This window comes from Panthera leo, chromosome C1 (genome assembly GCF_018350215.1).
Source record: "Panthera leo isolate Ple1 chromosome C1, P.leo_Ple1_pat1.1, whole genome shotgun sequence".
NCBI lineage: Eukaryota > Metazoa > Chordata > Mammalia > Carnivora > Felidae > Panthera > Panthera leo.
The window spans coordinates 85,258,098-85,283,995 of NC_056686.1; the positions used below are offsets into that span (position 1 = coordinate 85,258,098).

Here is a 25,898-nt window from a genome sequence, read left to right on the forward strand (position 1 = left end):
AGTGGAAAAGGGGAAATGCAAATTTGGTGAGTAGTTAAATTAGTTTCGTATCATTCTTTGATGGTGTTCTAAATGTTGCTATTTCTCTGTCTTAGGTAATCTACTTAAAGAAGACACCAGAAGAAGCCTACAGAGCACTGCTATCTGGCTCAAACCCCCCCTATCTTCCATTCAGGTATAACTCTTGTGAGACTTGGGCTAATGGCACTTGGCTAGGCAGCTGCCGCTGTAGAGTTGGATTACTGTTTTTTAATTGTCTTTAGACTGTGACTATGATGTTGTATGGAATAAAAGAGATGTTAGTTTTTATTTTATTTTTGTAGAGTTCCCCCCCTCCCCATCTAAGTAAGAATAAAATCGCTTTTTAAAAAATATTTTTTGGGGTTAATTTATTTTGAGAGAGAGAGAACGAGTGGGGAGGGGCAGAGAGAGAGGGAGACACAGAACTCAGCGCAGGCTCCAGGCTTTGAGCTGTCAGCACAGAGTCTGACGTGTGGCTCAAACCCATGAATATGAAATCATGACCTGATGCAAAGTTGGACGCTCAACTAATTGAGCCAGCCACGCACCCCTAGCTTTTTCTTTTTAGGAATTAATTTTCTCCTTGAACCCTTTCTATGTCTTGAGGAAGGCTGTCTCTCATTACAGTGTTGGGAAATATTTTTTTAAGTATCAGCTGAAGGTCTTTAATTTTTTTTTAAGTTTATTATTTATTTTGGGAGAGAGAGAGAGTGAGCAGGGGAGGAGCAGAGAGAGAGAGAGAGAGACAGAGAGAGAGAGAGGGAGAGGGAGTCACAAGTGGGTTCCACAGGATCAGTGCAGAGCCTAATGTGGGGCTTGAAGTCACAGAACTATGAGATTATGACCTGAGCTGAAACCAAGAGTCAGATGCTTAATCAGGTGAGCCACCCAGGTGCCCCATCAGCTGATGGTCTTTTAAAAATTTCAGGTAAACTTGAGCCTGTTTAAAAAATGGAAGGGAACATACAGCCAAACTCCTACAACAGTCATTTCTGATAGAATTATGAATGATTTTAACAGTTTTACCTTTTTGCTTATTTGTATGTCCAAACCTACAAGCATATGCATTTCTTATTGTTGTTACTAATCTCATATTACCAATTACAATGAACGGAAGGAATAGCAAAGATTGAGGATGCCTCTTTGTCTGACTTCCTTACTCTCCTGTAAACTCAGAGGGCAGGTCCTGGTGCCCGACACTTAAAAGGGCTCTTAGTAAATATTTGAATGAATAAATCAATACTAAATCCCTTAAGATCCAAGGGGCTCCCACCTCTGTTTCTCAGGCCACAGGAGAGGGCCTTAATTAGGCACAGGGTGGGTGCCAAGGTGGGGAGGAGGAATGGGGGAGATATTGCCCTAATGTGCTTGATCTTCTTGATCCGCTTGACTGTCTCAGTGAAGTCAGAGGAGAGTAGTGAGAGGAAAATGTCCTCCAGCGATCTAGAGTATGAACGAATTAGATTGAAGGACAGATAAAAACTGACAGTTTATGTATAGGAGCTTTTTAGCATGGAGACAAAGCTTGTTTTTTGCCTTCCCCTTCTACTAGCTTCTATAATTTGAAAGCCCTTTGTAAAATACAATCCTAACTTTTAGAAAAAGATAATTATTTCAATCAGTTTGGGCTGGTGTAACAAAGTGCCATGGACTTGGTGGCTTATAAACAATAGAAAGGTATTTCTCAGTTCTGGAGGCGGGATCTGGGTGGTTACGTTCTGGTGAGGGCCCTCTCTGGGGATGCAGACTGCTAACTTGTATCCTCACATGGTAGAATGAGAGTGAGAACGATCTCTGGGGTGCCCTTTATGACGGCACTAATCCCCTTCATGAGGGCTTCACCCTCATGACCTAATTACCTCCCAAAAGTCCCATCTCCTAATACCATCACCTTGGGGATTAGGATTTCAACATGTGCATTTTGGGGGGACACTAACATTCAGTCCATTGTGGTAATAATAATAATATTAATCATTCTAAGTGTTAAACAAAGTGGTTAAGAATATATGTCTTGGAGGCAGAGACACTGGGTTTAAAGGCTCATTCTGCTTCTTACTACATGTGGTAAGTACAAGCACCTTGAGCAAGTTATTTATTCTCTCTGAGCCTCAGTTTCCTTTTCTGTAAAATGGCTTTAGGGCTATCCTGGGGATTAAATGAAGTAATTCATTTATGATTATGCCTGGCTTTTGTTTTTCTCCTTGTTATTAGTACTGTTACTATTATTAATAAGAAATAAGGATTTTCCACAAGGATATAAATATGAATAGGAAGTATTTCTTCCTAATGATCACAGCTTCTAGTTGGGGCAGGCAGACCTCTAGGCACATAATTAACTGTCAAATAGTTAGGTTGTACAAAAATAGAAGACAAGACTAATTCTGACAGAGATATGGGAAAGGATCAGACTCATTTAAACTGAGCTTTCATTTTTTTAACGTTTATTTGTTTATTTTGAGAAGCGAGAGAGAAAGAGAGCGAGCACATGGACACAAGTGATGGAGGGATAGACAGAGGGAGAGAGAAGAGAATTCCAATCAGACTCCTTGCTGTCAGTACAGAGCCCAACTTGGGGTTCGAGCACACGAACCATGAGATCATGACCTGAGCTGAAACGAAGAATCAGATGCTCAACCGACTGAGCCATCCAGGCGCCCTGCACTCTAAGTTGTATCTTTCTGATAACCCAAGACATCAAGGGTTGTGTTTACATTAAGCTGTGTTTATTTCTAACTCCAAACTCTTCATAAACCATACATTTGAAAAAGAAAATACCACAAAGTAGTATATTTATGATTTAGTAAAGCATTAATTTTTAAAATTATTATTGTTATTTACTTATTTTTTCAAGTAATCTCTATACCCAACATGGGGCTTGACCTCATGACCCCAAGATCAAGAGTTGCTTGCTCTTCCAACTTAATCAGCTAGGTGTCCGCTCCCCTCCTATTTTTTTTTAAATTTTAGTAAAGAATTTAGTTGAAAGAATACTATTCCAGAATAGTTTTCTGGAATTAGACTGAAGAAGCTTAATTTTTTCCTAATCAAGATAAGATGTGAGTTGATTTTAGTCTCTACCTCAGGCCAACTAAGGCTAATGTAATATTGTTAACAACCATCTTACAGTTCTGGTCAGCCATCATTGCCTTGGCCTTTATTTGTAATCTGGATTCTGTCATCCACTAGGTTTCTTACACTATTTGTTGCTAAATTATAATTTTCTCTTCATTGTCTAGATTTTTAAAAACGTTTTTTAAAAAAGTTTTTATGTATTTAAGCAATCTCTACACCCAACATAGAGCTTGAACTCATGACCCTGAGTAGCATGCTCTTAAGAGTAGCATGTTCTTCCTGCTGAACCAGCCAGGGGCCCCTAGACTTTTTTTTTTTTTTAAAGCAAGAGAGAATAGCAGGGGGAGAAGGAGTGAGAATCCCAAACAGGCTCCACATTCAGCATGAAGTCAGACATGGGGTTTGATCCCACGACTGTGAGATCATGACCTGAGTCGAAATCAAGAGCCTGGCGCTTAACCGGCTGAGCCACCCATGTGCCCCACCCTAGATTTTTTTTTTTTTTAATCTACTCCTGCCTTAACACTTTTATTTAAAAAACAAGAAGCCTTGAAAGAACTTCTATTTAAGTGCAATTGCTTTATTATTTAAAGTTTTTAAAAAATGAAGACCAGTTTGAAGTCTTGTCAAAGTATGGCTGGTATCTTTATGTGCCCCTCCATCAAATTCCTGTTTCCATTTGTGCTCTATACTTTTAATGTCTTTCTAATAAAGAAGTTTTAAGGCTACTGTGAACTTAAATAATGCTCTTCTTCAAGATTTATTCATTTAATAAAAATGTATCTAAGCAATCTTTTCTGTGAAGCCTTTCCTCATTTTTCTAGAGAGGCTTGGTAGGTCCTTTGCCTGTAATTCCCCATTATATTTTGTGTATTGTATTTTGTGTATTACATTTGCTACATACATAATTAAAGCAAATGTCTTGTATTTATCTGTTTGCTTGGGTGACTCTTCACCAAATATGGCTGACTCTTCTCTTGAGGACTGGGATTGGGCTCTTATTTGTGTGCCAGGGAATAGATACATTAATTTATTTATGGATTTTTCTGTGCTAGTCACTGTGATAGTCTTAAGGATCTTAGGAGGATAAGGACAGCAAGGTATTTGTTCTGGGGAACTCAGTGCATAGTTTGTAAGCGTGTAGGTATGTAAGACAATTGTCGTGCTTTGTTCAATTCAGGAGATAGGTACTATGGGAATGCTGAAGAAGGAGGTTTAAACCTGAAACTGGGGATTGGAGGAGATGTTAGAGGTAGGCACCACGATTGCCTTTTCATGCTAGGATGAAAACTGGAAAATAACAATCCAGGTGTTGATTTTAGGTGCTGTGATTTCATTTGCATGGCTTAGCTTGTCTTTTATAATGGTAGGTTAGGCAGGATATTATACATTATGATGTTTGCAGTACAGGCACATTACTATAACTGAAAGGACTGTCTGACTGAGGTTTTTCTTTTGGATTTATCTTAAAAAACTGTAGATTATAGATTTATATTACCTTAGGTAAACATTCTGTAAAGATGAGGGAAATAAAAATAAAAAGAGTTGGGCAACTTTACTGCCTATTCTTTTTTTTCACCCAGTTTTGTTGAGATGTAATTGACATCAATGATTATCACAATAAATTTAGTTAACATCCATCATGTCAAAAAGTTACAAAAAAAAGTTTTTCCCCCTTTTGAGGAGAACTTTTAGGACCTATTCTCTTAGCAACTTTCAAGTCTAACAGCAGTGTTAACTGTAGTCATCATGTCGTACATTACATCTTCAGTAGTTATTTTATAACTGAAAGTTTGTACCTTTGACCACCTTCACCCGAATCCCCATTTACTGCTTAGTCTTGATTACATTGATTATAGTAGACTTTAGAGATAGTTGAATTTCTGGCTGTTGTGACACTCAAGGAGTGTTTGCTGTGATGTTACTGTTTGCAAGTCAGTATTAGGATGTTCCATTTAATTGTAAAGTAAATGTGTCAAAAAATGTACTTTTGCTTGTATTAAGGATAGCCAATGTGTTTGTCAAGAGTGACGTTGGCTGAAAACTAGAGGAAGAGGGTATTTTTCACTTACTTCAGTTCTTTGAGTCCATCCATCTTTAGTGTTGGCTTGGCAGTTGGCCTTCCAGGGAACAAGGGCCTTTCAGTTCTAGGGTCAGAGTCAGCAGAGTTTGAATTGGCAAGCCTGGTGTGAATCTTCTTAGGTACTTTTCCTTTCAGCGTACTACCAGATTCATAGTCTATACTATTGACCAATTGTTCTACAAACTCATATTAATTGTGCTTGTCTAAGGTCCCATGAGACCACCAACTCTGAGTGCAGTTCTCAGATTGTTTTCTTGGCAGTCAGTGGCTGTGGTTTTCAAATCTGCATTCTCTGACGTTCATAAAACAGTATTTGTGAAAACTCTAAGCCTTGCAAAACATGGAAATTGCACAACTCTTCATTTTGATCTCTTTTGTGCTTTTAAATTTGTTTTACCCTTACTTCTTTGTTTATTGATCCATATGTGTCAGTTTGGTAAGTTTTTTTAGTATCGATGATGACTCATAAATCTGCTAAAGTCAAGTTTTCTATGACATATAATATTAAGTGGGGAGTGAAACAGTACAGACAATAAAGAACATCCAGAGTCCCAGTTTTGAAGACAAATACAGAAAGCATGACATGACAAACATTGACTAGGTACAGAGGTGAGGCTGAGGTAAGTGTGCTCTGCTGATACCCAATGGAATAAAGCTGGTTGAATGTTGAATGTTCCATTTCCAGCTATTAGTTTAGTTTTTCTATTTTGGTTTTGTTTTTTTTTTTTTTTTTTTTGCAAGTCTCTTCCTGGATAGGCCCAGGAATGCATTTTTGTGTAGCTATTTTATTTTAGCTTGGAGAAGAGGCTAGACCTATAGGTAGTATTTCCCAAAGTTATGTTGGTTCTTATGCTTGGTTTTAAAAAGTCTGAGAGGTTTTAAAAAATACTGGTGCCTGGTTCTACTCCTGGAAATGTTGACATAATTGGTCTGGGGTATTAGGTTTGGGTATTGGGATTTTCAGAAACTTTCTACATAATTCCAGTATGCTGCCAAGTTTGAGAAACATGGCTCTATGTGATCTGCTGTGGCAAAATAAAAATAAAAATAAACAAATAAAAAGATTCAAAGGTCAAATAAGTTTAGAACTCTCCGTCTTGGAGGTTTAAAAAGCACATTCTTGGGGTACCTAGGTGGCTCACTCAGTTGAGCGTAGGACTCTTGGTTTCTGCTGAGACCATGATCTCGAAGTTTGTGAGTTTGAGCCCCACCTTGGCCTCCATGATGATGGTGAGGAGCCTGCTTGGGATTCTCTTTTTCCCTTTCTCTCTGCCCTCCCCTGCTCATGTGCTCACTCTCTCTCTCAAAATAAATAAACTTAAAATAAAAAAATGAAAAGCACATTCTCATTTTAAAGATTCTGAACGGCTCTGAGTAATAGAGAGATCTGTTTGACTTAGTTTAACGCCAGCTCTTCCAAAGTACTTCATCCTGAATCCCTTCCCACTCCCTGCAGTTTCTGTTCCTATCCGGCAGCACCAGTGTTCTGAAGCATTTTAGGACACATTTCCTGATCCACACCTGTGTGGAACAAAGTGGATCTCTTGGGATTAGAATAATATGCTGTCATTTGTGGAACTGTTTTTATGTTGTTTCCTGAGAGTCTTGGAAATAGATGGCTTGTCAAATGATAGCATTTTATCTACTATGAACAGGAACATACAACTTTTCTCTTAGAGCACGTGTGAGACTAGAAAACCTTTCTTACCAGAGGACCCACAAACCTCCCAAAGGCAGTCCTTTAATGACATGTGTCATTAAAATGAATCCGTACTGTTTGTATTAAGGGAGGGGTTTGTTGTGTTTTGGGGATGACCCTTAGTGATATCCCTGTTGCTGAGCTGTGTCTTAATGTGGCTGAGTCTTAGTGGGAAATCTCTGAAGCAATGACTCTAGATCATCTGGGCATGCCAGAACTTGTAGGTCTCTGAACAAAGGCTCAAAGGGGTCAACCACTTAGAACTTGGCATTGGGCTGCCTTCTTTCTTCTAAAGCAAAGTAAACATGTGCTGGTAGATGTTAGATGTTATTATAAAATCTATCTCTTCACAGGAAACGTTGAGCCAGATATTTGTTAACTTAAATATGATATTGTGATTTTTGTCAAAGTGTATTTAGCAATTAACTTTGTATTTCAAAGGGAAAGTTTTCCTTACCATGTTTTCCTCTTGAGTATCAAAAATATAGAAACAAAATTTATTTTATCCTTTTAAAGATTTTATTTTCGTTTTCAATTTTTCCTTCTGACAGCTACCTCTTTGCTTCTCAGTGGTGATCTTTGGGGTTATTTCTGCCCTCATGGATCTTTAATAAACCTTTGTTTTTAATGCTTGGTATGATGAGAAAGATCTGCATTAGTTTTGAGTACTGAGGTTGTGCCAGTTTCCTGAGTGTTGAAAATAGATAAAAGTAGATGGCTTATCCAGTACAAACTGTTGAATCCATTTTCAACAGCTAGGGCATGTTGAGTAACTTGGACTACCATGGAAAGCAGTCTCTTTATCAGATTTTTCTTGTTATAGTGGTAAATAAGCACCATTATATAGGATCTGAGAACAGAAACAACTGTCAGGGTCTTTATAACCCACTAACTACATGTAAGGAAGTGAGTTACATCTATTCTGTTTTTGAGAACATGGCAGTGCTTCAATGTGAAAATTGGTTCAGATAACTTTTTTGTTATTCTTATTTTTATGGTCCCAGATCGGTGTTACCAAACTTTCTACTGAAGAGTCAGTGATAAAGGTGGTTTAGAAAAAGATTGCAATCATTTACATTAATGAACATAGTTATTTTGTTGAATGTCTTGTAGATGAAGCTCTTTTCGATACCTGGATTAAAGACAATTTACTATTATTTTTATCTGTGAAGCAGAATTAATGTGGTTAAATGGGTGGCACTCACATGTTGATAAAAGGCCCAGAGCATAGTGCTTGATCTGTTTTTTTTGGTGCCCGTTATTGTTAGTTCTAAACAGATCCTATTCTGCTGACTTTATGTAACCTTTTAAGCCATGATTTAGAAATGAATTTTTACATATCCGTTTCTTTAGATGAACAGAGAGATTACTGTATGGCCTTACATTAAATCTGAAAAGCAGGAGATTCTGTGTTCTGTGTTTGTTAGGTACTGGTTGTGTTCAGCTTTTGATTTTGCTGCCCCATGAAGTCATTTGATTTTGCTCTTTGAGTGGGAGATGGCTCTGTTCTCCCTACGAATTCTCATCAAATACCTTTTCATCTTGTAGCCTAGGTGATACAAGCAATCAGCTCTTTCTTTTCTCTGGAGCTAGTACATATGTGTCATGGATTTGTTCAGAGACTGGAAGTCAAGTATAGTTTGGATAATTATGTGAATATTTTGGTGCATTGTCTAGTTCCCAGGTATCCATACAATATAGTCTAGAGCTGAACTGTCCAGTATGATAGCTAGCAGCTTTGTGTGCTTTTGAGCACTTGAAATTTGTTTAGTCCAAACTGAGACTGTAAGTTAAAGATATATATTGGATTTTGAAGATTTGGTATAAAAAATGTAAAATGTCTTCTTTATAATTATGGTGATTAAGAAAATGTGTTACTAATTGATTTCACTTGTTTCTTTTTACTTTTTTAAATATGGTTTTGAACAAAGTTAAAATTATAATTTTGGTTCTCTTTTGTGGACAGCATCATATTTCTGTTGGACAGCAATGACCTAGATTGAATTTTCATTATTGTACATAGTTTATGATTCAAAATTGTTTTATATAATTTTTGTTTTGTTGGGTCAGTTGTTCCCAGCCACTAGAGTTGTTCAGATATAAGATGAATGATTTCCTGGTAGTGATCATTTATTCATTCATTTGACGTCTAAAACATTAATGGACCCAACACTGTGCTAGACTCTGGGCATGCAGACATAAAGGACACATTACCGGTCCTTAAGAAGCTCATGTTCTTGGGGCGCCTGGGTAGCTCAGTCAGTTGAGCGTCTGACTTCAGCTCGGGTCATGATCTCACAGTCCGTGAGTTTGAGCCCCGTGTCGGGCTCTGTGCTGACAGCTCAGAGCCCAGGGCCTGTTTCAGATTCTGTGTCTCCCTCTCTCCCTGACCCTCCCCCGTTCATGCTCTGTCTCTCTCTGTCTCAAAAATAAATAACCGTTAAAAAAATTTTTTTTTTAAAAAGAAGCTCATGTTCTTGTGCGGTTGTGTAGTTGGATTTAGGTCAGTGCTTGGAAGGTGCTTAGATGAATCTTTGAGATGGTTTCCAACCCATTGCTCTGAAGATATTGGCATACCTCCTAACAATTTGTTATCCAGAGAACTCACAGAGAATCATGGAATTAAAACATACGTAGATCATAGCCATCCCCAATATTTCTTCTGTCAGCTCTTTTGTATTCTTCAGTGTGGTCTCTACATTTTATTTATTTATTTATTTATTTATTTATTTATTTATTTAATGTTTGTTTATTTTTGAGACAGAGAGAGACAGAGTGTGAATGGGGGACGGGCAGAGAGAGAGGGAGACACAGAATCCGAAACAGGCTCTAGGCACTGAGCTGTCAGCACAGAGCCCAACATGGGACTCATACCCATGAACCACCAGATCATGACCTGAGCTGAAGTCAGAGGCTTCGGCAGAACCACCCAGGTGCCCCTGTAGTCTCTACATTTTAAACCCTGTGACTCTGTTCTTTATTCTTCTTCATTTCCAACAGCTTCATTACCGGAAATGCCTTCCTATTGCTTTGTGTGAATATGTTCTTTCATCTCCCGTTTTGGCTCCTCATTATTAACATTTATAAGGTTGCTTCTTTCACAGTGATGTCTAGATTCTTAGGCTACAAGCAGTGGTATGTTGGTAAACAGGCTCTGTAAGTAAAAAGGGTTTGTTGATTTCTGTGGTGTAAATACAGCCACCAATGCTAATTTGGGTTCTGAAAATTCTTGAATATTCAGTAATCACTTTGTGGGAGCCTATGCTCTATGACAATAGTGGGATTCAGCACTTTCTCTTTTTATCTCATTGTGGATGGTGGTTCTAGTTTTCTTAAATTTAATGTTTCTTCTATTGCTTCTCTGGAAAATAAATACAAAAACATAATAAAGTTCCAGTTGCTTCATCTATTCAAATATTCAGTCATTTAGTTTTTCGTTCAACAAATATTTGTTGACTGCCAACCACTCCCAAGGTCATAGTTAGTGGATTTTTATAATCATTTCATAATACTTTCATGGTTCATTTGGCTACTATGCTGGACGTCACACTTACAAAGAGAGTTGTTGCGATGGATGGAGTTTAGATGGTCTAGCATGAGGTTGGGTTAAATTTGTATTTGGATGTGTCTAGACAACTGTTGTCTGTAACCTTAGTCTTCCATATTGGGGAGGGATGTAGGATTTCTTCTTCAGCAGAGATGAGTGATTAGAAACCCTGGGTGTTGGGATATGAACTTCTCTCTGAATGAAGAGCAGCATGGTGTTTACCTATTTAAGGGAGTTAATGCAATGCATGGTAAAACTATCATGACAGATAAGGGTAAGAGCTGTGGTGTCCCCAGACAGCATTGGGTGTGCATACTTTTTCCCACAGTTGAAGTCTGTGGATTTCAGTGGTCCTTTGTGGGAGAGGTAACGAACAATACAGGTCCTCTTATTCAACTCAGTAAATATTTGGCTCAATAAATATGAATGAATGAGTGAATGAATGAATGAATGAATGAGTGAATGAATACATTGATAAATGAGTGAAAAAGCAAACTGGGAGTTATGTAAACAATTGGGAGCTGTAGTTGCGATAAAAACTGTGGGAGTTTAAAACTTTATATCACATTAGTGTAGTGATGTAAGTAAAAGCTCTTTATAGTCTCTCTAAAGTATCTGGGTTAAAATAAAAGTGTGTTTAATATCACTTAACAAGCTCCTTTACTTAACTGAAATGTTTATTCAATATCTCTATTTTGTGCTAAGCAGTATGTTAGGTACTAGGGAGAGAAGGGTAAGTAAAAAATGTATAGATCCTGTCTTCTTTGAGGCTGCTACAGAGAGAGGCAGAGAATCAAATAAGCATGCCACAATATGTCAAACTATAGTTGATTAAGTACAATAAAAAAAAAGTTGGGGACCTGCTCTAGCCAGGGTGGGGTTGAGGTTTTTCCCTGGAGACTTTGATCTTTGAGTTGGGATCTGAAGGACAGGTAAGGTAACTTAGGCAAAAGGCAGCAGGAGACATGTGACCAGCAGGAGCAAAGGTCCTGTGGTGAGATCAGAGAGCCCTCTCGGAGGACCTCAGGCAAGGTGTGATGGGCAGATTGTAGAGGAGCATAAAATGAGGAGGCCTATGCAGGCAGGGCCAGATACCACCAGGATACATTCATTGACATTTTGAACTTTCCTGTGAGAACAGCGGAAGTCAGTGAAGGGTTATAGTCGAAGAGTGACTGGATCTGATGTGCTTTAAAACAGATATCACTCTGGTTGCTGCTAGAAGACTGATTAGCAAGGAGAGGTGGGGGGGGGGTGGAAAAGCTGTTGCGGGAGTCCACCCCAGAGGTGGCGGGGGCGGGGTATCAGAGAGAAGTCAGTGCAGGCAGTTAAGAGGGAAAGGTAATGGGACACTGTGGTAGACAGGATAAGGGGAATGAGAGATGCAGGGACGTCTGAGTTCTAGCGTGAGGGGTTGTGGAAGCTGCGTCTTTTATTGGATAGCGCTGGAGGACTGGATTATCGTTGTTGTTTTGGGGGGGCAGCTGCAAGAGGGTCTTCTTTCACAATGAATGTGAAATGCCTTAAGACACCCAAATGAGAAGGTCATGTATGTGGTTAAAAATATATATATTTATTTATTTAGAGAGACAGAGAGAGAGAGTTAGAGCAAGTGGGGGAGGGGCAGAGAGAGGGAGGTTCCCACGAACCTTGAGATCTTGACCTGAGCTGAAATCAGGAGTCGGATGCTCAACTCACTGAGCCACCCCAGGTGCCCCTGTTTTGCAGTTTTAAGGAGTTTGTGCTAGAGACAGAAATTTGAGGGTCACTGGTAGATTGATGGCAGTTTATATGGATTAGATTGTGTAGGGCAGTTCTCAAAATGTGCTCCTTTCTTTTTTAAAATTTTTTTTCAACGTTTTTTATTTATTTTTGGGACAGAGAGAGACAGAGCATGAACGGGGAAGGGGCAGAGAGAGAGGGAGACACAGAATCGGAAACAGGCTCCAGGCTCCGAGCCATCAGCCCAGAGCCCGACGCGGGGCTCGAACTCACGGACCGCGAGATTGTGACCTGGCTGAAGTCGGACGCTTAACCGACTGCGCCACCCAGGCGCCCCAAAATGTGCTCCTTTCTACCAGCTTCATCAGTACCCTCCTGGAAACCTGTTAGAAACGCAGATTTTCAGGTTCTGCCCCCATTGGATCAGGATTTCTGGTGGGGTCCAGCATTCTGAGTTTAAGGAACCATCCAGGTGATGCTGATACATGGGAACTTGTCCTGGACTAGGGAGAGAGCATGGAGTGAGAAGAATTTGAGTCTGGGATTCAACCTTGAGAAGCTCTAACTTTTAAGGATTTGGAGTAGAAGGATGGCTTTGCCAGGGAGATTGGGTAGTAGCAGTGTGTGGAGATGTAGAAGAAAAATCCAGGAAGCCAGTGAAAGCAGTATTCAAAGGAGTATTATTATTGCTGACAAATTCAGTAAAATGATGCTTGGGAAATGTTCCCTGGGTTTAGAAGAAGCAGATCCAGAGAGACAGAAAGTAGATTACTGATTGCCAGCAAGTGGGGAGGGAAAGTGAGCAGTCACTGTAAATGGGCACCGAATTTCTTTTTCGGGGGCTATAGCTCTTTTGGAATTAGTGGTAATAGGAATTGTGAATATACTAAAAGAAATTACTGACTTGTACACTTTAAAAAGGATAAATTGTGAATTTTATCTCTATTAAAAACAAAGCCCCCTAGGCGTAGCAATATGAAGATAATTGGTAACTTTAGTGTGACATGTTTGTGGTGTGGACGAGGGTGGAAACAGATCAGAGGGTGTTAAGATGTGAGAGGAGGGAAAATGGAGCAGGGGGAGAAGTAATTCTTCAGAGAAGTCTTGTTTTAAAATTTTTTTTAACGTTTTATTTTACTTTTTAAGAGACAGTGGGGGACAGAGCATGAGCAGGGGAGGGGCAGAGAGAGAGAGGGAGACACAGAATTGGAAGCAGGCTCCAGGCTCTGAACTGTCAGCATAGAGCCTGACACGGGGTTTGAACTCATGACTTGTGAGATCATGACCTGAGCCAATGTCGGATGCTCAACCGACTGAGCCACCCAGGCGCCCCTGAAGAAGTCTTGTTTTAAAGAGGAGTCTCAAGAGAGGGTGGTGGTTGAAGGGAGATGTCGAGTCAAGAAAGTTTGGGACAGTTTTTTTTTTTTTTTCTTTTAAAGATGGTAGAGACCTGAAAGTGTTTAAATTCTGTTGGGAAGGACCCAGAGGAGATACCTGGAGAAGAAAGTGATCATCAGTTGTGTTGAATAATGGTACAGTTTCAGACTCAAAGGGACTTCTGTAGTTAACGGAGCCTGGTATTTTCCTAACCTCCATCTCCATTTCTTAGAAAAAAATAGGTGAAAAAGAATCCTGAAGCAATCCTCCAATTCAAACTTGAACGTAGTATGGGGCAGGTATCTTGCTGCCTTCCAGGGCCAATCATTCTTAGATGCTTCTGACTGTATTGGGTGGTTGAGGGAAGGGAAGGGAAGCAGGGAAGATTGATTTGTAACATGGGAGATAATGTTTCTTTTATAGAATAAAATCTCTCAGCTTCTTAAGTGGACTTTCAATCTTATGTCAGTCACTTCCTTCATTCTACCTCCAGAAGAACCCAGTGCTGCCAATTCCTGAGCCTTATGGGACATTTCTAGTATTAATTAGGTGGATTCTCTGGCTTTGTCACCTTAATATTCCCTTTTCTTGGTTTTCTTTTTTTTTTTTTTTTAATTTTTTTTTTAACATTTATTTATTTTTGAGACAGAGAGAGACAGAGCATGAATGGGGGAGGGTCAGAGAGAGAGGGAGACACAGAATCCGAAACAGGCTCCAGGCTCTGAGCTGTCAGCACAGAACCTGATGCGGGGCTCGAACTCACAGACCGTGAGATCATGACCTGAGCTGAAGTCGGACACTTAACCGACTGAGCCACCCAGGTGCCCCCCTTTTCTTAGTTTTCTAATTTACTACCACTCCTCTGATTTCCAGCTTTCACAATTTTATTGCTATCTTCTGCTCTCTTATTCTCCCTGAGCTTGTTGGATTTCTTTCTTAAAAAGCCTTTCAAAATTCTCTTTTTAGTGTGGATTTGGTAGATACATGTGTTCAGTCTGCCATCTCTACCTTCTCTTTCTCTCACTTTTTCCCCCCAGAGAACATATAACATGTTTTTGTGTCTGTTCACTTTTATAGCTGCTCTCCTTTGTCTAAGTAGGAGTCAGGTTCCACTAATAAGCCATTTCTCCTGCTCAGTGTGGAGGCAGGTTTGGGAAGCTATTTGTCCTTGTGTGGCTGTCATGAGGATTAATTCTCCTGAGGAATGGGTGTAATGTCCTTTGGTGTGTCATCTCCTCTCCCCAGTTCTGAGAATGTGACCTAATTTTATCGCATCCCTTATATTTCAAGCTGTAAATTTCTACCTGTCTTTCCATCCTGCTGTGACTGCTTTATATCCTAATTCTGTCACATGGCATGTTAACTTGTCTTCCTCTCTCAGGTCTATAGATTTGATCACCAGGTCACCAGAGCTCTCTTTTCAGTCACTGGTAAAACTTGTGGCTGTGATAGGCCAAGAGATATCATGATAGTCTCACCAAATTTTGCAGACAGTCAGAAAGACTGGGTCTGGAGCATTTCTATGACTTATCTATGTGAATTCATTTAGGTGAGTCTAGGCATGGGAAAATATACTTCAGAGAATAAGAGTACCTCCAGTTCTTAAAATTGTTTTACTATTTTAAATAAGAAAGTTTTTGTTTTTGTTTTATTTTTTCTTTATTGAAGTAGTAATTTTTAATCTTGGGTCTGCAGAGATAGTTCAGAGAGTCACTGAGTTTGGATGACAAAAAGTGTCTTTGTTTTCACTTATCTTAATTATATTCAATTATAAATGTTGGAAATAAACTATAGTAGTATTAGCAATATGAATGTCACAATAGAAATTACAGACATTTTTATATCCCATTATAATTTTTACATGCATCTTATATATTTCATATCTCTTATTATTTATGTTCATTCCTTCTTCAAAATTATAGTCATCACTAGACCTACTAGGTCTTGTTACATATTAATAAAACAGTAAATAATTAAATATGGTCTTATAAATTATTTTTTAAATATTTTGATAAATTTAATTGAATTAGTCTTCTGTTATTCATATATATTTTATTTTATTCATTTAAAAACATCATTCTGAGAAGAGGGGTTCACAAGCTTCATCAGATTTCTAAGGGGTCCATGACACATGAAAGATTCTGAAACCTTGACCCAAAGAGACAAGTGCCTGCAAAGGAGTATGTGATTCTTTATATAAACTGCTATTTTGTCTTAGATCCCAAGCTATACCTTTCTCTGATTTAGTCCATTAAAATTTGCTTTTTAATACATGGTTTGTCTTTACATGATATTTGGAAAAGGGGCTACTTTGCTTTGCACTGACCCATGAGCTCAGATAGCATTAAAAAAATGTCTTGAAATCAGATTTACATATGTAGAATAATCCTTCCTATTAACATAGGTTAACTTTGAAGTTTCAAGAGTGTCTGGGTGGCTCAGTCGATTAAGCAGCTCAGGTCTTGATATCAGGGTCATGGGTTTAAGCCCCTTGTTGAGCGAGGCTTCAGCAAACAAAAAACTTTGAAGCTTCAGAACTTAAACATTTCTTTTAAGTTGCTTTGCTTACTTCCTATTTTTATATTAGGTTATCAGGATGTTGAAATCCAGTGACATTGAAGCTTCATTTTAATTCATGACTTAGCAGCCATAGGTTCAAGTTACATTGGATGGTTGTGATATAAAACTCAGTTTTATGTTAATTATATGTTAAAACACTTAAAGGTCCTTTTCTCCCCATGGAGCATCATCTTCTGGCACCTTCCCTACTGCTGCCCTTGAACCAACTTTGTGTGGTGCCTTCGACTTTGTCATTGGCAGGTGCCTGACAGCTCTATTCCTTCAGGTCAGCATTGGGGGCTGGGCAGGGAGACTGAGAGCCTGGAGGTCAAGTTTCTTGCCTTGGACACCTTGGAACATTGCTAGTGTTAAAGCTCCAGTGCCAGTTCTTGCTTAACCTCACCTGAACTTGATACTTCAGTTTTATGTTGCCTAAAGCAGGTTGCTCTAAAAACTTAAATAAAGTATGAAGTACTCAATTTTCGGTGCAGTAGGTTCCCACTCCCTTTGATACAACACTTCATGGTGCATTAGAAGTTCTCCTGGATCCTGAGAGGAGATTGTTTGGAAGAATGACTGCTTTTTCCATAGTTTTTTGTTTTTTTGGGGGGGAGGGTAGATAGGAGGGGTGTCATTTAATCCAGTAAAATAGCAGCTAGCTTCTGTTGACCTGCCTACATTGTCCTCCTTACATTTTTATGCTTGTATTTACCATATTCCTGATAGGTGGTTGTTCCTCTATGAGAATACCATTGGTGATTATAAATCTTTTACTTAATGGAACAGTTCAGGTCATTGTTAATAATACCAAGAAAAACCATAATATTTCTTAGGTGCTTCCTATGTGCCAGGCTCTTATATGAAGGACTTTCCATTTATTTTTCTTTTTTTTAAGTTTATTTATTTATTTTGAGAGAGAGAGAACAAGCAGGGGAGGGACAGAGAGAGAGGGAGAGAGAGAATCCCAAGCAGGCTCTGTGCTGTCAGTGCAGAGCCCAGTGTGGGGCTCGACCCCACACACCATGAGGTCATGACCTGACCCGAAATCAAGACTTGACAACTTAACCAACTGAGCCACCCAGGCGCTCCAGGACTTCCACTTATTAAATGTAATCTGACAATAATCCTGTAAATGGTAAATACCATCAGTAACATCATTTCAGAGATGGGAAACCGAGACTCACAGAAGTAAAATAAGTTGTTAAAGGTCCCAGCCAGTATGTGGCAGAGTTGGAACTTGAATGAAGGCAATCTGACTTGTGAACTCAGGCTCTTGAATTTGCTTTTCTTATTAATTATGGCTATTGGATTAAAGCAGTTTCAGAAATGCTTCAGTTAAGATGTAAGAGTAGTTAACAAGTAGTACCTGATGTGTTGCATAAATTTACCATGTTGACAGCTGTGAAGCCAAACAAGCATATCTTCAATTGTCTTTGGTATTGTCTTATTTGAATATTCTGAATGTACATTTTTAGTATTGTTTTTTTGTTTTGTTTTTGTGTGTGTGTGTGTGTGTATTTATAGGGATGCTTCCTTTGGAAATTGCACTTACAATCTCACCATCCTCGACTGTTTGCAGGGAATCAGAAAGGTAATAATAATTCTCCTTACTGTAGTTGACACAGTAGTTTCAAAATACGAGAAAGGAATAATGTCAATATTCTTGGTTTTTTTTTTTTTTTTTTTTAATTTTTTTTTCAACGTTTTTTATTTATTTTTGGGACAGAGAGAGACAGAGCATGAACGGGGGAGGGGCAGAGAGAGAGGGAGACACAGAATCAGAAACAGGCTCCAGGCTCCGAGCCATCAGCCCAGAACCTGACGCGGGGCTCGAACTCACGGACCGCGAGATCGTGACCTGGCTGAAGTCGGACGCTTAACCGACTGCGCCACCCAGGCACCCCTATATTCTTGTTTTTCATTGGAGAGAAGAGAGGACAGGCAGTAAGCAGAAGGCTTTCCACTTCTTGAACAATGATTGATCTGTAAAATATAGATTGTTGGACAAATTGAAGGGGTGTCTGTGGGTAACTCTGTAACTCCTTATTGAGGTAGAAGGGATTTCCCTTTCTCATTTAAATTATTTCTTTTCCCTGGCAGATGGATCACTCCTATCTGCTGCTCTGCCTGTGACATTGCTTTGTCACTGGTTCAGCTTCCTTATCAAGCTAGAGCTTGGTGTGGGAGAGGCAGGAAGCCAACCCACACCTCTGTCAGTGTGGAGAACATTTCCATGTTGGTTTCCTACCTGGATATTATTACACCTCTGTGAAGTAGTAAGTAGGCCAGATATTATCTCATCTTTATAGACGAGGAAACAACCCCAGAGAGGTGAAGTCAGTTTCAGAGCCACAGGGAGTTCTTAGCAGGGCTAATTCTAACTCAGATTTCCCTACCATATCAAGGGTATGTTATGAATCAATGGTTTGTCAAAGCGTGGGACTTGTTAGAGATGAAATTCTCGGTCCCATCCAAGACTGATTGAACCATAAACTGTGGTAGTGGGGCCCTGCAGTCTGTTTGAACAATCCCCCTGGGTGATTTGATGCACTGTATGTATAGTTTAGAGGCATAGTTATTTAGTTATTCATATATATAATGGAGAAGTTAATCTAAAATATTTTTGAGAATTTTAAGAATGTGTTCTAGAAACACTAATTTACTGAGAAGTCATGCACGTTATAGTGTGAATTCGAATGAAGGTTCAAAGTGCATCATTCCATCTTGAACATACAGCCATGATTTATCAGTCAGGAATGTACATGTTGCAGAATCCATTGGCAAGGACTGTAAACACACTATCGGCAGTGATTCTTGTTCCAGTTTCTTTTCTCTACCATAATGTAATATAATATGATATAATATAATATAATAATATAATTGCTACATTTTGAGTTGAGAAAATTGGTATGATAAATATCCTTGTTGTTTTATGTATGTTTTTTGACTTTGATACTTCATTTAAAAATGAATTTAAACTCTGTAAGACTTTAAAATAGTTTTCAAATATTTTTCTTTTCACTTAAAAACTGTCAAAATACTCTAGCCCACCCCACAAATAATGTCACCAACATAGACTTCTAGTAACAGAAGTTAAGAACCCTAATTATAGCATTTAAAAAATATGCCTGAGGGAAAGAAAGTAATTTGTTTATTGTTATTGTTGTTATTTTTATTGTTATTATTATTTCGCCTATTCTGCCATCTGGTACAGGCTGTTTCTTTTATAAATTTATGCAGTTCAGAAAGAGTTCACCCTGGAATATCCCCACCTGTTATGGTAACTTGGTAACTCAATATAGAAATTTATGACATCCTTCCTGTTATAGAGGGAAGCTGTACTTTGTTCATGAAAAACATCTTCTGTAAATTTCTTGTTTCATCAAATGTTTGGGTTAATATTACCTGAATGTAGATGAGATTTTAGAAAGACCTGATAAGAGTGTTCAACATGTCTTTAAGCGACTGAGACACATTATCCCCCTGCACACTCTCTTATACAAGCCATCATGGTCTGGGCAATTTTTTTGGCAATGAGTACCATGCCCCCTAAGAGTGCAGACAGTTTACAGCTGCAGTTTTACCTTCTTAGGAAGCATATCTTTGTGATTTTGTTGTATGGGCATCATCACACGCATAGTTCATATGTGTGTGAACTATACACAGAAACATAAACAAACACACACTTTAAATGAAGAGAAAGGAAGGAAGGTTACAGCTCAGGGTTTACTCTTCTCACTGCTTTCACTGGAATCAACTGAGTTGCTTTGTTTAAAGATGAAATAATGTAAACAACTTGTTTTGCTCTTAACGGTAGGGGTCGACAAAACAGTGTTGTCAGACCTTATCGTGTGTAAGAATCACCTAGAAGGCATGTTAAAATACTGGTCCTACCCCTAAAGCATCACATTTAATAGTTCTGGCATGGGGTTTAGGAATTGGTATTTTAGATCTAAATTACCGTCAGTGCTTCTGCTGCAGGTGGTCCATGCTCTGCATTTTGGAAAACACTGGTCTGTAAAATATTTTCAAATACAGATGCACCACAGCTTGGCTTAACAGTTTCTCCTATTTTTAATGACTTGAATACATAATTTTTAAAAGCGACTGTGGGTTTGTACTCTATTATAATTTGTATAGCTTCATGACATAAAAGAAGAGACTCTGTCCTCTTCAAAATATTATATCTGAGCAAGCTGGATCGTTTTGAAAAGGAGTAATGCACGTTTTCTTTGTGTTGTTAAAAATATCAGCTCTTCCTCTAAAGTGTACGAGCAGTCTAGTACACTTGTACTCTGTCAGAAACTATTACTGTAAAACAAATTCTCTCAAAGCAGGGACAAATAAGGGCCTATTGAGTAAAAATGCCCTTTTTGCTAAGTATCTCATTAATGCTGAAAGGAAAATAAAAGCACCTACAAATTTGATTTTTCTTCTCCTATATGAAAAGTTAATCACTGTTAGGTATTCTGTCATGGTTTGATATGAATTAATTGCGTCATTCCCAAATGGGTTTTAACTATATATTTGCTAGTATGCTCCATTTTATATACATAATTAATTAATTTATTAAAAAATTTTTTTTTCTACATTTACTTATTTTTGAGAGACAGAGAGAGACAGAGCACAAGTGAGGGAGGGGCAAAGAGAGAGGCGGGACACAGAATCCGAAGCAGGCTCCGGGCTCTGAGCTGTTAGCACAGAGCCTGACTTGGGGCTCGAACTCACAAACTGTGAGATCATGACCTGAGCCGAAGTCAGACGCTTAACCGACTGAGCCACCCAGGCACCCCTATATACATAATTAATTTATTTACACACAAAACAATGTAAATTAGGACTCTAGATCTGTTTTGCAGGACATATTTTCATGTTTTTCTAAGTGTTCAGTCCCACTTGTAAGAAAGTCTCAAAGCAAAGTTACTAATATTAGATGATTTCTAGATAGGTGTTATAAATGAAAGGTTTCAAGCTTTTTCCTTCAGGTTAGTGAGGGTCATTTGTGAGTAGGAATGGCTAAAAGTTATCAATTTGGTGTGGAAAAACTAATTCAAGTTCTGCTTTTAGGGATTACAACATGGATTTTTTGACTTTGAGACATTTGATGTGGATGAATATGAACATTACGAGGTTTGTACATTTTAATGTTTTGCAAGATATAATTTCATGTTAATTAAAATCCCCTGTACCCCACCACCCCCCAACACTCAAGTATTGCAAATTTAGTGACTGCTAAAATAAACGCATTCTGGCGTTTTCCATAGCTGTCAGTTTTGTCCTTTCAGCTTTGGCTATTACCTTTGAACCAGCAGTCACCCAAATTTTAGTTTGGGAAAATGTCGTATCTATAATATTCTCGTATCAAACCTCTATTAGTAATTACTTTGCACATTTAGTTTATAAGAAAAAATAATTTCAAAGTGTAGTTTGGTAGTGAAACTGAGTTACCGTTATTTTAAAAATTCAGGTTCTGTTTAAAACAAAATTGGACTTTGGCCTTGTATTGGTTTCTGCTGCATAAATTTTATTTTGAAATATGGCTGAATTTACCTAGTTCTATGGGTTGGGTGAATTTTTTTTCCTGTGGCATCACAAAGCTTTTGAATAATGTCTTGCCTGCTCAACGATGCAGAGTTTAGTCAAGGGCTGTCCCAGCTAGGCTGTGCTCTAAGATGTTGAAGGAGAGCACTTTCTGAGTAGGAGGAGGAAGAGTCTAGAAGCAGTTAGTTTCTCTGGAAGATGAGAAGCCTGTAGAATGTGAGTAGGCTCAACATTCTATGAAAGGGAGCTCTTCTGTTGGGGTCCTCCAGAGGAGTTGTGAAATGTGTCCCCCTCCTTAGCAAGAGAGGGCAGCCCTCCCACTTTGGGCTCTAGTTCAGGATGTCTGTTTGGATAGCCTGCTTACATGTTAAACTTCACATATAACATATGTGAAAAGAAATTGACTGTCTTTCATTCAAACATGGTCTTCCACTTCATTCATCTGTATTAATGGCACCACCATCCTGCTTTTCACTCAGGCATAAGAACAGAAACACTTCTCTTTCCCTCCCTGATCTAACCAGTAGTTGCATTCTCATTGCTGGTGCCCTGTGGTATGTTTCATCTTTCTGGTCCTTTCTGTTCTACTTCTTTCACTCTGGCGCAGGTCTCACACCCTCTGTCGTAGACTATGGTAACCACTCTAATGAGCCCTGGCCCTTCTCCTATTGGTCTTGCACCCACTTGACTGACTGATCTTAAAACAGAGCTCTCGTCTTGGCCTGTCTTGGCCCCAAACTGCACTGCCCTGCAGAATTGAGGATAGAGTCCTCTGTCCTGGCATTCTTAGCATGGATGGGCTCCAGCCCTCTTGCTCTCCTTGTCTCACTTTGCTCACCGTGTGCCCTCTGCATGCCAGCCCCACCGAGCTGCGTATTTACTGCTTCTTGAGTGTCCCTGTGCCCTGGCCGAGCTTCCTTTCTGCCAGGTGCCCATCTCCTTTAACGGTTCCCCTCCTCCATTTCATGTGTGCCAGATCTACACAGATCAGCTCTTACTCTCTTGAGTATTTTCTCTCTTCAGTTTCACATGTTACAATTTGTACTTTCCACTTTTCCTGTATCGTGGCTATTTGTGTACAAACTTTTATTTTTTCTTATTGGATTGCAAATTCTTTGGGACATGACTAAGGGGAAAAATTTATACTGAGTTCTTGGATAGAAAGTTTTAACATCATAAAGCTGCTACTTCTCCTCAAATCAATAAATAGTGCTAAATTTATTAATAAGTTTAGTGTACTTTATTAAAATCCTTAAGTATTTTTTTTTAACCACAAAAGCATTGTTATCATGGCATTTTAGTAATGACCAAAGAATCTGCCCCTCAAACCCTGCATATACATATATTATGTCTGTATTATATGAGCAGAGCTATTTCCTATGAAGCTAACAAAGCTTAAATTTTAGAGACCCCCCCCCCCACTTGCATGGGCACCTTTTAAGGTCCTATACCTAATTTTAAGGGGTGCCTGGCTGGCTCAGTTGATAGAGCATGTGACTCTTAATCTCAGGGTCATGAGTTCAAGCCCCACATTGGTATGGAGCCTACTTAAAAAAAAGAAAGGTCCTATACCTAATTTTATATTCATAATTATATATATATGTGTGTGTGTATATATATATATTTAATTTTTTTAATTTTTTTTTTTTTCGAGAGAGACAGAGCATGAGTGGGGTGGGGGGGCAGAGAGAGAGGGAGACACAAAATCCAAAGCAGCTTCCAGGCTCTGTGCTGTCAGCACAGAGCCCGATGCGGGGCTCGAACCATGGACCTTGAGATCACGACCTGAGCCGAAGTTGGATGTTTAACCGACTGAGCCACCCAGGCTCCCCCATAATTTTATATTCTTAAAGTGGACTTCCAAATTTGTTAAGTTTCATGTTCCATGTATATGAGCATGGAGAACATTCTATGGCAGAAAACAAAAGCCATTTCCATTAAAAGAAGGTATTGGGGTGGGGATTCAAGAGGGAGAGGAAGGAACAAATAGCACAATAAAGAGAGAAAACTAGTTGACACTTTACTTATTCCTTCATCTTTTTTTTTGTAAACTTTAATGTTGATGTTGAGAAGTAGTTGGAAAGCTGTTGAAAAACCTGAAACAGTACAGTTTCATTCTTGCAAACCAACCAACCAACCAACCAACCAACCAGCCAACCAAAAAAATCTGTTAAGAATGTGGTCATATCCTCACCTGAATAAACAACAACAATAACAACAAAACTCAGGTAATGAGAGACAGGTGGCAGTTGGTGAACATTTGACAGAAAATGTCAAATTACTTCCGTTTTTGAGAATGATATGTCCATTCTATCATTAAGCCTAGGAAAAGAAAATCACAAATAGAAGCATGATTTTCAGGGAGTGAGCATTTCATAAATGCTGCTTACTGAATAAATAAAGGAACTCTCTTTTTGACAATCTGTGGGCCTAATCCTTTCTTGTCATAATTTCTCTCACTGTTCTCCCACCTGCTTTAGTGACTCTGGACATTTGCTGAACGTGGGGGATAGCTAGATTCACATATTCCATTTGCCCCAGCAAAGTTGGTATTGCAATGAAGACATTGTGGTTTTCTTATTTATATATTTATATTTATATTTATATTTATATTTATATTTATATCCATATCCAAGGTAGTTAGCATATAGTGCAATAATGATTTCAGGAGTAGATTCCAGTGATTCATCCCCTATATATAACACCCAGTGCTCATCCCAACAAGTGTCCTCCCTAATGCCCCTTAGCCATTTAGCCCATCCCCCTACCCACAACCCCTCCAGCAACCCTCAGTTTGTTCTCTGTATTTAAGAGTCTCTTATGTTTTGTCCCCCTCCTTGTCTTTATATTATTTTTGCTTCCCTTCCCTTATGTTAATCTGTTTTCCACATGAGTGAAATAATATATTTGTCTTTCTCTGACTGACTTATTTTGCTTAGTATAATACCCTCTAGCTCTATCCGCTTAGTTTTGAAGGGACATTGTGGTTTTCAAAGTAAAATTTTATCATTGATGGCAAATTAGGAGAATGTAAATCTTAGATTATTGGGGGATGTCAGGATGAAGCTTTTCAAAGACACTTTAAAAAAAATGTTTATTTATTTTGAGAGAGAGAGAGAGCATGAGCACAAGTCAGGGAGGGGCAGAGAGAGAGGGAGAGAGAGAATCTCAGGCAGGCTCTGTGCTGTCAGCACAGCGCCTTACATGGGGCTCAATCTCACGAACCCTGAGATCCTGACCTGAGATGAAATCAAGAGTTGGAGGCTTAACCCACTGAGCCACCCAGGTGCCCCTCAAAGGCACTACTTGACTGTACTACATTTCATATATAAATTGGCTCAAGAAAGAGCCTAAATTAATGAGACTGCGTCTCTATGTGTGATATTTATGATAAGAACTCTACTTAAAAAGGTTGTTAATAGCCAAATTATGGAAAGAGCCTAAATGTCCATCAACTGATGAATGGATAAGGAAATTGTGGTTTATATACATAATGGAATACTATGTGGCAATGAGAAAGAATGAAATATGGCCTTTTGTAGCAATGTGGATGGAACTGGAGAGTGTTATGCTAAGTGAAGTAAGTCATACAGAGAAAGACAGATACCGTGTGTTTTCACTCTTATGTGGATCCTGAGAAACTTAACAGAAGACCATTGGGGAGGGGAAAAAAAGTTAGAGAGGGAGGGAGCCAAACCATAAGAGACTCTTAAAAACTGAGAACAAACTGAGGGTTGATGGGGGTGGGAAGGAGGGAGGGTGGGTGATGGGCATTGAGGAGGGCATTGGGATGTGCACTGGCTGTTGTATGGAAACCAATTTGACAATAAATTTCATATTAAAAAAAATGTTGTTAATGACAAGGTCAGCAGAATATGAGAAATACTTGTTTTATAAGGTCTATAGATAAATGTTTGCTCATTCTGCAAAAGGTTATATCCATCTTTCCAGCAATTCATGGGTCTAGAGCAGTGCTGTCCAATAGAAATATAATGAAAAGTATTTATATATATTTTAAACATTCTAGTAGCCACATTTAGAAAAAAACAATTATGAAATTAGTTTAAATATATTTTATTTAATGCAATTTACCCAAAATATCATTTCAACGTGTAATCAATATAAAAATCATTGATGATGTATTTTAACGTTTGTATTTTTGAGACTAAGCCTTCAAAACTTGGTGTGTAGTTTGCTCCATGGCATGTCTCAGTTTGGACTAGTCACATTTCAAGGGCTCAGTAGCCATGTGTAGTGAGAGGACAGATTCTTTTTAT

The 25,898-nt window shown here is 38.7% G+C and overlaps 1 protein-coding gene across 7 annotated transcripts in view; it reads left to right on the forward strand.

Moving 5' to 3' along the window:
* Nucleotides 1-25,898, forward strand: part of CDC14A (cell division cycle 14A) — a 184,970-nt gene that overhangs the window by 64,531 nt on the left and 94,541 nt on the right. For 5 of the 7 annotated variants that reach the window (XM_042953050.1, XM_042953047.1, XM_042953049.1 and 2 more), the window contains 3 exons: nt 96-175; nt 17,605-17,671; nt 21,148-21,210. In XM_042953050.1, the coding sequence (XP_042808984.1) occupies nt 96-175; nt 17,605-17,671; nt 21,148-21,210 (210 nt within the window). Of the gene's footprint in view, nt 1-95; nt 176-17,604; nt 17,672-21,147; nt 21,211-25,898 lie in introns of those variants that run through there. The other 2 variants (XM_042953053.1, XM_042953054.1) reach the window with 2 other exon arrangements.